At 43.3% G+C, this 12,221-nt stretch overlaps 1 protein-coding gene across 2 annotated transcripts in view; it reads right to left on the minus strand.

Annotated features, from left to right (window-relative positions):
• Positions 1 to 5,151: 5,151 nt before the first annotated feature.
• Positions 5,152 to 12,221, minus strand: part of pik3r6a (phosphoinositide-3-kinase, regulatory subunit 6a) — a 44,724-nt gene continuing 37,654 nt past the window's right edge. Inside the window, exons 6-7 of one of the 2 annotated variants that reach the window (XM_078400994.1) lie at positions 12,001 to 12,073; positions 9,659 to 9,778 (exon numbers count right to left, since the gene is read on the minus strand). In XM_078400994.1, the coding sequence (XP_078257120.1) occupies positions 12,030 to 12,073 (44 nt within the window). In that variant the 3' untranslated portion in view covers positions 9,659 to 9,778; positions 12,001 to 12,029. Of the gene's footprint in view, positions 9,779 to 12,000; positions 12,074 to 12,221 lie in introns of both variants that reach the window. The other variant, XM_078400993.1, reaches the window with a different exon arrangement.

A 12,221-nucleotide genomic window follows, 5' to 3' on the forward strand; every position in this document is an offset into this window, starting at 1 on the left:
CTTAAGGATAAGGGGAAGTCTTTTAGGACCGAGTAGAGAAAACATTTCTTCACACAGAGAGTGGTGAGTCTGTGGAATTCTCTGCCACAGAAGGTAGTTGAGGCCAGTTCATTGGCTATATTTAAGAGGGAGTTAGATGTGGCCCTTTTTGCTAAAGGGATCAGGGGGTATGGAGAGAAGGCAGGTACAGGCTACTGAGCTGGATGATCAGCCATGATCATATTGAATGGCGGTGCAGGCTCGAAGGGCCGAATGGCCTACTCCTGCACCTATTTTCTATGTTTCTATGTTTCTATGCAACGTATTTTGGAAGGAGATACAAAGAATAATACGGTGAATGGATAAAGATAGTAAATTAGATATGAAAATATTTAAAATTAATTGCCATATCTCAGAGTACTTCCCTTTATAATCGAATACTTATGTGAAAAATAGTGCAAATTCAAGTAGAACCCTTTTGCAGCCATGTCAGAAAGAAAATGAGAGAAATATCAGGGAAATGATGATTGAATTGCCAATCTACAGGTAGACCGCTAGTCGACCGCTAGTGCTGTGTTTTTGTGATCTATCTCAGTAACAGTGGAAAAGCTGGGATTATTCACTCATGCTTGCGCTGTTTATCTCCATTTAAACAATAAAGCAAACAATGACAGCCCTAGGGAAGACAGGAACTGATAAGTGGCAGATAATATTCATGCTATCTAAATCAAATCACCTTCAAACAAAAGGCTGCCCAGCAATTTATTCCTTAATCTTCATTGATTTGTGCTTGACCAGAAAATGGATGAAATGATCGCAACAGAGCGGCATGGTGGCGCAGCGGTAGAGTTGCTGCCTTACAGCGCCAGAGACCCGGGATCGATTCTGACTGTGGGTGCTGTTTGTACGGAGCTTGTATGTTCGCCCAGTGAATGCGTGGGTTTTCTCCGGGTGTTCTCATTTCCTCCACATCCCAATGATGTGCAGGTTTGTAGGTTGATTGGCCTCTGTAAAAAATGTCCCTCGTGTGTAGGATAGAACTAGTGTATGGGTGATCGCTGGGTCGGCGCGGACCCGGTGGGCCGAAGGGCCTGTTTCCACGCTGTATCTCTAAACTAAACGAGACTATTACAATGTCCACCAGGCCAGGTCTACAGCCACACAGACTTTAATGATGGCTCCTTTGTAGACATTCTCAGCTTCAATGCTACTTACAAGGTTGAAGGTAGGAATGTGATGGGACATTCTCACATCCCCTGGGTTTGCAGACACAGAATAGGAATCTCAGCATAAAAACTACAACGATAGAAACCAATACCTATTGAAATCTTGTGGAGCCAAGAAACGGCAGATGCTGGTTTAAAAAAAAAGACACAGAGTGATGGAATAACTCAAGAAATGTTGGGAAAGTGAATGGAGATGTCTTGAGGATAGTACATATTAAAGTTGTGGAGGTACTAGACATCCTAAGATGTATGAAGGTAGATATATCCCCTGTGTCTGATCAGATATATCCAAGGACACTGTGGAAAGCTAGGGAAGAAATTGTAGGAGCCCTGACTGAGATATGTGAATCATCGTTAGACACAGGTGAGGTGCTGGAAGACTGGGTGTGGCTAATGTTATGCCTCTATTTAAGATGGGCTGCAAGTAAAATCCCAGGAACTCTAGACCACTGAGCCTAACATCTGAGGTAGGAAAGTTACAGGAGAGGAGACGGATGGATAAGATGCACATGTATTTGGAAAGATGGAGGTTGATAAGGGATATTCAACATGTTTTTTTGAGTGAGAGATAATCTCATGAATTTGATTGTTTTTTTGAAGAAGTAATCAAGAAGGTTCATGAAGGCAGGACCATTGTTTGTGTCGATGTGCACTTCGTCAAGCCTTTGATAAGGTTCCTCAAGGCTGCTCTGGAAGGTGAGATTGCATGGGATCCAGGGAGAGCTAGCTAATTCGATACAGAATTGGCTTCATGGTCGGAAGCAGAGGGTGGTGGTGGAAGGTGTCTTTTTGGACTGGGGGTCTGTGACCAGTGGGATGCCTCAGGGATAAGTGCTGGGCCCATTGCTATTGATCATCTACATCAACGATTTGAATGTACAAGACATAATTAGTACGTTTCCAGAACACTAAAATAGGTAGATAAATAAGATTGTACATCCAGATTTTTTAGATTTAGAGATACAGCGCAGAAACAGGCTCTTCGGCCCACCGGGTCCGTGCCGCCCAGCGATCCCCGCACATCAACGCTATCCTACACCCACTAGGGACAGTTTTTACGTTTGCCCAGCCAATTAACCTACAAACCTGTATGTCTTTGGAGTGTGGGAGGAAACCGAAGATCTCGGAGAAAACCCACGCAGGTCACGGGGAGAACGTACAAACTTCGTACAGACGGCGCCCATAGTCAGGATCGAACCTGAGTCTCCGGCGCTGCATTCGCTGTAAGGCAGCAACTCTACCGCTGCGCCACCGTGCCGGACGTAAATCTACTCTCCCTGAAATCCACTACTTCCCTGGTCAAAGCAATTCGACATTTCCAAGAAGATTGCATCTTTCTCCTGTCATGCTCACACAAATTATGACTAAGCATCAATTGTAAAAGACATTTATTACTGCTTCTGCAGTCAGTAATAACCTTCAAGATCAGTGTCACCTATTAAACTGAAAATAATGATCACAGCATGTACTTGGCGTGGTATGTGTCGTGTTGGGTATTGTCGGCTTTCTTACGAAATCTTTCAAAAGGACTGGGCTTGTGCTGTGAAATTGGACCACACTTCAGGGATTCTGCAGCCTTTACACCAGGGCTCTGTGTCCTTATCTGACCGTCTCTAATACTGGCTTCACTTTACTTTCAAGTGGGGTCATAGAGTGGTGCAGCACAGAAACAGGCACTTTTCGGCTCGACTTGTCCACGCCGACCGAGATGCCTCATCCAAACTGGTCCCATTTGCCAGCGTTTGGCCCATATCTCTCCAAGCCTTTCCTATCCATATAGGTGTCCAAGTGTCTTGTAAGTGCTGTTATAATACCTGCCTCAACTATTTCCTCTGGCAAACACAAGGTCTGTGCTAAACATGGTGCCAAGACAAACTCTTATCTACCTGCACATGTCCATACCCCACCATTCCCTGCATATCCATGAGCCCGTCCAATATAATACCTGCCTCACCTACTTCCTCTGGCAGCTCATTCCATATACCAACCACCCTCTAAAGAAACCTCATGAGACACAATAGAGTCATACAACACGGAAACAGGCCCCTTCAGTCCAATTCACCCGTGCCAACCAAGATGCTCCAACTAATTTAGTTCCATTTGCCTGCATTTGGCCCATATCACTCTAAACCTTTCCTATCATGTACCTGTCCAAGTGTATGTTAAATGTTGTTATAATACCTGCCTCAACTACCCCATCTGGCAGCTTATTCCATATACCCACCACTCTCTGCGTGAAAAATATGCCCCTCTCACCTTAAGCCTCTGTCATCTGGTTCTTGGCCCCATAACAGAAGCGGCCACATTGAAAGCTGGAAACTGGAAGTGTCCTGAGCTAATTCTGCTGCCACCATCATCTATTGCAACAAATGATGGCTCCCACTGATTGTCGCCGGAAGCTTGCACCCCTTTTCAGGACGGACGATGACAGTGATGTAACATTTAAAACATGGATGATGGACATGAAAGAAGGAGATCTGGTTCTTGATTGCAATAGCCTTTTACTACAGAGTAAAAGACACTGTGCATTCACCCTGTCAGTCCCCCCATGTAGGGATAGTGCAGAACTTCTCGCTGGAATATAATTCAAGCTTCGCAGGTCAGATGATTGTTGTGGGATCAATTGTTGAAAAGACGGGCGCAGCAGTAGAGCTGCTGCCTCACAGTGCAAGAGACCTGGGTTCAAACCTGTCTGAGGGTGCTGCCTGTACAGAGATTGTACATTTGTAAATGTCACGGCTTGCCTCCACCACCACACCTGGCACAGCGTACAAAGCAGCCACCACCCTAGTGAGACCGCACCTGGAGTACTGTGTGCAGTTTTGGTCTCCAAATCTGTGGAAGGATATTCTTGCTATTGAGGGCGTGCAGCGTAGGTTTACTAGGTTAATTCCCGGAATGGCGGGACTGTCGTATGTTGAAAGACTGGAGCGACTAGGATTGTACACACTGGAATTTAGAAGGATGAGAGGGGATCTTATCGAAACGCATAAGATTATTAAGGGATTGGACACGTTAGAGGCAGGAAACCTGTTCCCAATGTTGGGGGAGTCCAGAACAAGGGGCCACAGTTTAAAAAGAAGGGGTAGGCCATTTAGAACGGAGATGAGGAAAACCTTTTTCAGTCAGCGAGTTGTGAATCTCTGGAATTCTCTGCCTCAGAAGGCAGTGGAGACCAATTCTCTGAATGCATTCAAGAAAGAGCTAGATAGAGCTCTTACAGATAGCGGAGTCGGGGGGTATGGGGAGAAGGCAGGAACGAGGTACTGATTGAGAATGATCAGCCATGATCACATTGAATGGCAGTGCTGGCTCGAAGGGCCAAATGGCCTACTCCTGCACCTATTGCCTATTGTCACCCTCTGTGTAAAGAACATGCCCCGCACATCTCATTTAAACATTCATCCTCTCACCCTAAAGCTCTGACTCATACTGCCTTCAATGTTTTTTTAGAGATGCAGCATGGAAACAGGCCTCTCGGTTCACTGAGTCCACACTGACCACTGATCAGCCATTCACACGAGCTCTACGTTATCCCACTCTCACATCTGCTCCGCATGAAATTGGGGCAATTTTTACAGGTGGCAATTAACACCCACTCACACATCTTTGGGATGTGGGAGGAAACCTGAGCACCCGGAAAAAACATACCTGGTCACAAGGAGAAGGTGCCAAACTCCACACAGGTGGCAACCGAGGTCAGTATCGAAACGGGTTCTCTGGAGCTGGGAGGCAGCAGCACTACCAGCTGTGCCACTGTGGTGCCAGAATGAAAGCTGTGCTCAGGCTGAACCTGCCAAAATAACGTTTCAGAAGATCTATGTGTCAGGAAATTGTTCATCTTGAAATAGATCCACACATCCATCACAGATATGATTGGGCACCACAATTGACTTTCCCCATAGTCTCTTTTCAAAAAAAGAATCAAACATTGTAGTTTTAATTCAAAACTATTTATTAATTATTATTAATAGTACTAATCAACATGAGAGATCAAATACATAACTGCTCCTCTTGAATAGTGCACTGTTACTGCAGAAGCATTCTCCAGTGGTATTTTGAGAAGTGGCATGACATCTGTCCTCTTTGTAATGCCCTGGGACCTGACAGACAAAGGTTGCCACATCCACACCAAGGCTCTGATAAGGAGACAAGGCTGACCTTACCTCACTACCTCACTACCTCACTGATCTTAAACCCTGACTCTATGATGAATGTGATGTGTGAAGCGAAGACAACAGGACTAAGATAAGCACCAGGATATGACAAGTGATGGTTGCTCACTGGTTATTCTCTGGAAAGCAGAAACAAATCATAGATTGCAGAAATCTTAGATGATCCTTAATTTATCAATAAAAAGAAGAGTATACTACGAAGATCGAGGTTCACGTCAAGAGATTAAGTGGCCCAAGTGAATGAAATGTAGAAACAAGGAACTGTCGATGCTGGTGAAATCCACAAAAGGACACAAAGTGTTGGAGTAACTCAGCAGGTCAGGCAGCATCTACGGATAGGTGACGTTTCAGGTCAAGACACAGAAGGGTCTCGACCTGAAATGTCACCTATCCATGTTCTCCAAAGATCTGACCTGCCCCTGCTGAGTTACTCCAGCACATTATGATCAAAGCATAGCTGGATGGTCAAATCACTTCACCTAAACATGACCTCCTCAGGAAAAAGGGCAGGAAAACCAATCCTTCTTTCACATATGGCCATCAGAATTAATCTGATAGGTCTGCTTTGCCATTTTGAATGTAGTCACAAATAAATTATAAGTTGTGTATCTGATGCCAGCTGTAATGTTTATACTGAATTTATCACAATTATCACTAGTTGTTCCACATTGGGAGTACAATGTATGTTTGCTTAAAATGTACAGAAGGTAATGTATTCTTGGTAATTCTTCCTTGGAATTGGTCTGACGTTCTATCAGGTCTTGCGATTCATTGCATTATTCGCCTGCTATTCTGGGAGGTGCTGAACATTTTGCCTTACTTTCATAAGTGTTAATGGTGATGGAAAGAAGAAATGTAAGGTAAGGTCCAAACAAGATGGAATACACTGATGGTGTGGCAGAGAATTGCAAGCAAATCAACAGTTGTGGGGTTTAAATAACTCACAACATCATGCCTTAGCTCAGCTTCAGTAACCCGCGTTGGATTCTGAACTCCCACACTGTCTATGTGCATTTTGCATGTTCTTCCTCTGATGGCGTGGGTTGTCTCCATGTGGTCTGGTTTCTTTCCACATCCCAAAGACGTGCTGGGAGATTAATTGTCCCCAGTATAGGTGAGTAGTTCCAAATAGTAATTTGCCACAGATGGTTGTGGAGGCCAAGCCAATGGATATTTTTAAGGCGGAGATTGAAAATTATTGATTAATACAGGTGTCAGGGGTTATGGGCAGGAGAATGGGGTTGAGAGGGAAAGATAGATCAGCCACGATTGAATGGCGGAGTAAACTTGATGGGCCGAATGGTCTAATTCTGCTCTTAGGAACTTATGAGTGACAGGAAAATCAAGCAAGATTTGATGGGACTAGTGTAGATGGGGCACCTTGGTCGGCATGGGCAAGCTGGGCCGAAGGGCCTGTTTCCATGCTGATTGACTATGTGAGAGAGAATAGATTGCAGGAAAATACGTTGGGGAGAGGAGGAAATGTCCTGAAAATATCCATTAACTGGGACCAAATGCCCTCTGATGTTGTAAGGAAATATAAAATGTTTTTACCTGAACCCCTCATCTACATCTATGCCATTTATTCAACTCCGTTCAATAGTTTCTGCAGATCGAGATATCTCCTACTATAGAAAAGCAGTTTATGTATTTTGTAATACCTCAGTGCAATATCAAGGCACATATCACATTATAACACTGTGTAGGTTAATTTCAACAATGTGCATTATTTCACACGCTTAACGATTGATCAATGCAAAACACTACTGGATTAATCCAGCAATATTTCCTAGCTCTTTTGCTCCAGGTTTTCAAGCATGCTTTTTTTTTTGTCACAAGGCCAAGCTGCAGAGCGAGCATAACTCTGTAAAATGCATACAAAGTTTGGAACATTTAGTACACTTTACAATATAAAGCACATTTATAAGGGAATAGTACTGCATCAGCCAGCTTTTGAGTTAGTTATCCGAGTATAACATTCACACCTAATATAAGGTAGCATTTGATAGCTAGCATGAATACAGAACATAAGACACATTTTTAGCATCTCACAAAATTGTAAGGTAGTGAAATGCAGAAGCTTCAACAATTGTTAGGTGAATATTCCAAAGGCATGATATGCAAGATAAAAAATATTTTCTATATACTTTAATAACACACTAAAACATGGACAAACGAAGACATGTTAGCGACTCTGCATGTATGAGGCATACACTGCTTGAGGTACTGTTTCATGGAGTGCTCACAGAAAGAACAACCTTCACTGGATGTGATATATTTTGGACATTTAAATGGATGGAACAGCTCTGAAGCATGCCATTGAAAATAATCATTTTACTTGCATTAAGCAGGTAATCGACAGGTATCCTCCTTAAACTGATATGAGGTCTACATCAGACATTAACCCACGGTCTAAGAATTGTAAAAGCAAATGACAGCTTCTTCACTCACTCTCATAACAGCCATTAGTAATACATGACTCATCTTTTGTGCATTCCATTCCGTTTATTACAGGGATTTTGCTTATATTAGAACTAGTGGCTTCATCGGGATTAGTCGCTTCCTTGCTGCAGTCTAGATGCTATATATCATTGCATAATGTGAATTTACTCCATGTCTCCGCCTCTATCTTTTCACTGACATGGCTTAATGGATCTTGAATAATACCCAAAGGGATTGTGGAGGATGATAGTAGTTTGGATGTCATGGGTTGGGGAGGGGGCTTATATTTAGGCTATGTGTAATGGGATTAAATACTTAAAACAAAGCATGATAGATGTGGGTGTACAATTACGGATTAAGTTCAGCAATTTACCAATTCATTACCAGTGACTAGAACACCCAGTGAGTATTTACTGTGCGAAGATAATTATTAATAACATATCTAATATTACCAAGACACATCTCTTAGTTAAAGAGTATCTGTGTATAAGGCATGATCATGGTGCATTAATATAGTGGTTCGAATCAAAATTCCTCAATAATCTTTACAGGGGATGTGCTTGTAATATTTTGGCAGCAATTGGTCACAATTTGTGCTTAAATCCTTTTAATACTTACAGTTCAGTGGTTGTAACTCGGACTCAGTGGGCCGAAGGGCCTGTTCGCACGCTGTATCTCTAAAGTCTAAAGATTACATGAGTTCTGTGGCAGATGAATCAGTGTGATGTCATTTTCCAAGAAATAACTATAATTTTGTAATGAAGGAAAACTAGGAACTGTTGAAGAGCAAAGGGATTCGGGTCAGTGGGCTGACCATTCACTGATGGCTAGTGCAAACACAGACAAGGAAATTCCAAGGACAAAATGGAATGATGATCTTTCTTGCAGTCAGATCTCGTCAGGAACTACGATCCATTTTGAGCCCTGCAGCCCAGAGCTACAATCATCAAAGTGGGATTCAGCAGAATGATGAAAGAAAGAACTGCAGACGCTGGCTTAGACCAAAGATAAGCACAGAGTGGTGGAGGAACTCAACATTTCAGGCGGTATCCTTTGTGGAAAAAGGACAGGTGATGATTTGGGTCAGGGTCCTTCTTCAGACTGAACATAGGGTCTAGAAGCTGGCTCTTCACTCTCATCCCTACCATTCGACCCCCCTTCTTTCAGCCTGATGAAGAATCCTGACTCAGAACATCCTTTTTCTCCAGAGATGCTGCCTGACCCACTGTGTTTCTCCAGCACTTTGTGTCTATCTTCAGCAGAATGATACAGGAGATTTAAAGAAATCAAATGGGAGAATGGATTGTGTAAACGTGACATGTATCCTCTTTTGTTTAGAAGGATGAGGGTAATCTAATTGAGGTGTTCAAAAGAAAAGGTTGAGTGGAGCAGGTCCAACTTCCTGTGGTGAGGAATTGAGAATCCTTGCATTTAGGTCTGGGCATTCAGGAGTATTATTTGTGCAATGGGGAGTGGAAATGGAGAATTTTCTTTATCGAGGTGTAATGGATGATGAATGAATTCTATCATGGCTAAGATTCACCAATTTCCTTCGAGCAACAAAAGAAATGAATCGAGAGCAGATAATTGAAGTTATGTTTTACACAGGGCAATATCATTGATTAGTGGACAAGCTCTGAGAATGAACGGCCTTCTACAGTACCTTGGTCACTGGTTGCTGGTCCCATTAATAAATCACATTGCTGTTTATGAATGGGATTCACTTTTACGCAATTGTTATTGGTTTGAAATGATATACCACTGACATATTTATATAGACCCAGACAAACTCCTGCAGCGGTCCCAGCGGTCATGCCGTTTCCAAAGCCTTGGACTTCTACATGATGGAACAGGTGAATCCACAGCACTCTTTGAGCAAGGTCAGGCCAGTCTTTGCCATGAAAGGTTTGGATGTCTGTTGTGCTCGAGATGTCATCTTCCTTTCCTTTGCAGACTCTGTGATAAGAAAACAAGATTTTTCATGAGACACATGGAACTGCAGATGCTGGAATTCTGAACAGAAGATACAAAGTGCTGGAGAAACTCAGCACGACCACTCAGCTATAGTAGTAAACTAAACATGCTTGAATTTGGACCTAATGGTTCCAACTTTTCATTTGACCAAATGGACCAGGGCAAGGGAAATTGTTTTGTCACGGATTGTTTGAAAGTGATGGAGATTTAATTTCAGAACTGTTTAAAAGATTTTTTTAATGTTTTCACTATCAATCAGGCACCACAGAGAATCTGACTTGCATTGATTTTCTTGCAGTCCGTGTTATCTGACATTACATCCCTCAAAGAATTAGAAAATGGATACTTCAAGGGAGAGGAGGAATGAGGAAACTTCTAATCAGACAACTTAAACTTGATTGGCAATTTCCCAGTTTATTATATAATTAATCTGTTGCACATCTGTATGAAGGAGGAAATGCAAACTCAAAGGCGGCACAGTGGCACAGCAGTAGAGTTGCTGCCTTACAGCACCAGAGAACTAAGTTCGTTCCTGAGTATGGGTGTTGTCTGGATGGAGTCTGTATGTTCTCCCTGTGACCATGTGGGTTTTCTCCAGGAGCTCCGGCTTCCTCCCACACTCCAAAGATGTACAGCTTTGTATGTTAATTGGCTTGGGTAAAAAATTATAAATTGTCCCTAGTTTGTAGTATAGTGCTGGGGTACAGGGATCGCTGATCGGCCAGGCCCAGTGGGATGAAGGGCCTGTTTCTGTGCGATATCTCAATCGGCATGGAAGTCTCGATGAGGTTGAAATTGGATGCCTCACCCGGCCTAGGCTGCACATTTTCGGGGGACGTCCGGGGGGGGAACTTCATGTGCGCTCTCGTAATTTTCTCTGGATTAAAGAAGGCTCCAGACCATCAGTTGCCAGAACTTCCGGGTGCTCCGGTTTCCTCCCACATCCTGAAGATGTAGGTTAATTGTCCTCTGTAAATTGGCCATAGTGTGCAGGGAGTGAATGTTAAAGTGGGATAACATCGAACGAGTATGAATAGGTGATCTATGGTACGCATGGACCCGGTGAGCTGAAGATACTGTCTCCATGCTGTATCTGTTAATCAATTCAATTAATCAACCCTGTACAGAAGATTCCCACAAACACCATTGCGATAATGATAATAAAATCTTGTTTGTATTTATTTTATTAAAGGGCAAGCTTTGGCCAGGGCAAAGGGGATTAAAATAAAAACTTTGGGTGGAACTCAGCAGGTCAAGCAGCATCTGTGGAGGCAAAGGGACAACTGGCCTTTCAAACTGGGTGCAGGAGTAAGAGGGGATAGTACCCCTGGTCTTCTTTAACACAGCGTCGTTGGTCTTTTACATCAACCCGACAGTAGTTGGAGCCCCAGCTAAACCTCTCATCCAGAGGACTGCACCAGTTGGGCAGCATTTCTCAGTTATCTACTTGCCAACCAAGGTTTTTGAAGGAGTGATGTTTCAAGATTACAGAAGGGCATATAACAGGAAAAAAATATTTAGCTGGAAATGGTGCAGGAAAGATTTATGATGTGGCCAGGACTCAAGGGCCTGAGCTATAAGGAGAGGTTGACCAGGCTAGGACTTTATTCCTTGGAGTGCAGGAGGATGAGGAATGATTTTATAGATGTGGATAAGATCATGTGAGGAATAAATAGGGTAAAAGCACGGAGTCACAGATCTGAGTCAGAACCTCTTTATGCATTCTGGTCTTCTGCAACAACCCATCCCAAGGAACACTGAGCAGTCTTGTGAAGAAAACTAATATGCCACTCAATAGGAGGAAGTCGCTAATCCCAAAGGTTCAAAACAACGTGAGACGAGCAAGGTGGCACAGTGGCACATCTGGTAAAGCTGCTGCCTCACGGTACCAGAGACCGGGTTCAATCCTGACCTCAGGTGCTGTCTATGTGGAGTTTTTATGTTCTCCCTGTGACTGTGTAGACTTTCCCCGGGAGCTCCAGTTTCCTCCCCCTCTATCCCAAAAATGCACAGATATGAGGATAAATTGTCCTCTGTGAATTTGCCCCTAGGGAGTGGATGAGAAAGTGGGACAACATAGAGCTAGTGTGAACAGGTGATCGATGGTCAGCATAAACTTGATGGGCTGAAGCCTGCTTCCTTGCAGCATCTCTAAACTAAAGAATTGGAAGTATTTAAAAAACAGCATGCTGTCAAGGATGTACCTGTAGAAAGGAGATGAGCCGGAAATTCTTTATTCAGATGATGGTGAATCTGTGGAATTCATTGCACAGAGAGCTGTGGAAGCAAGTCATTAGGTATTTTAAAGGGTGAAGAATGACAGATTCTTAATTGGTAAGGGTGTCAGAGGCTTAGGGGAGAAAGCAGGAGAGTGGGGTTGAGAAGGAACGAGATCAGTCATGACTGAATAGCGGAGTAGACTTGA

Source organism: Rhinoraja longicauda, chromosome 6 (genome assembly GCF_053455715.1).
Source record: "Rhinoraja longicauda isolate Sanriku21f chromosome 6, sRhiLon1.1, whole genome shotgun sequence".
Taxonomy (NCBI): Eukaryota; Metazoa; Chordata; class Chondrichthyes; order Rajiformes; family Arhynchobatidae; genus Rhinoraja; species Rhinoraja longicauda.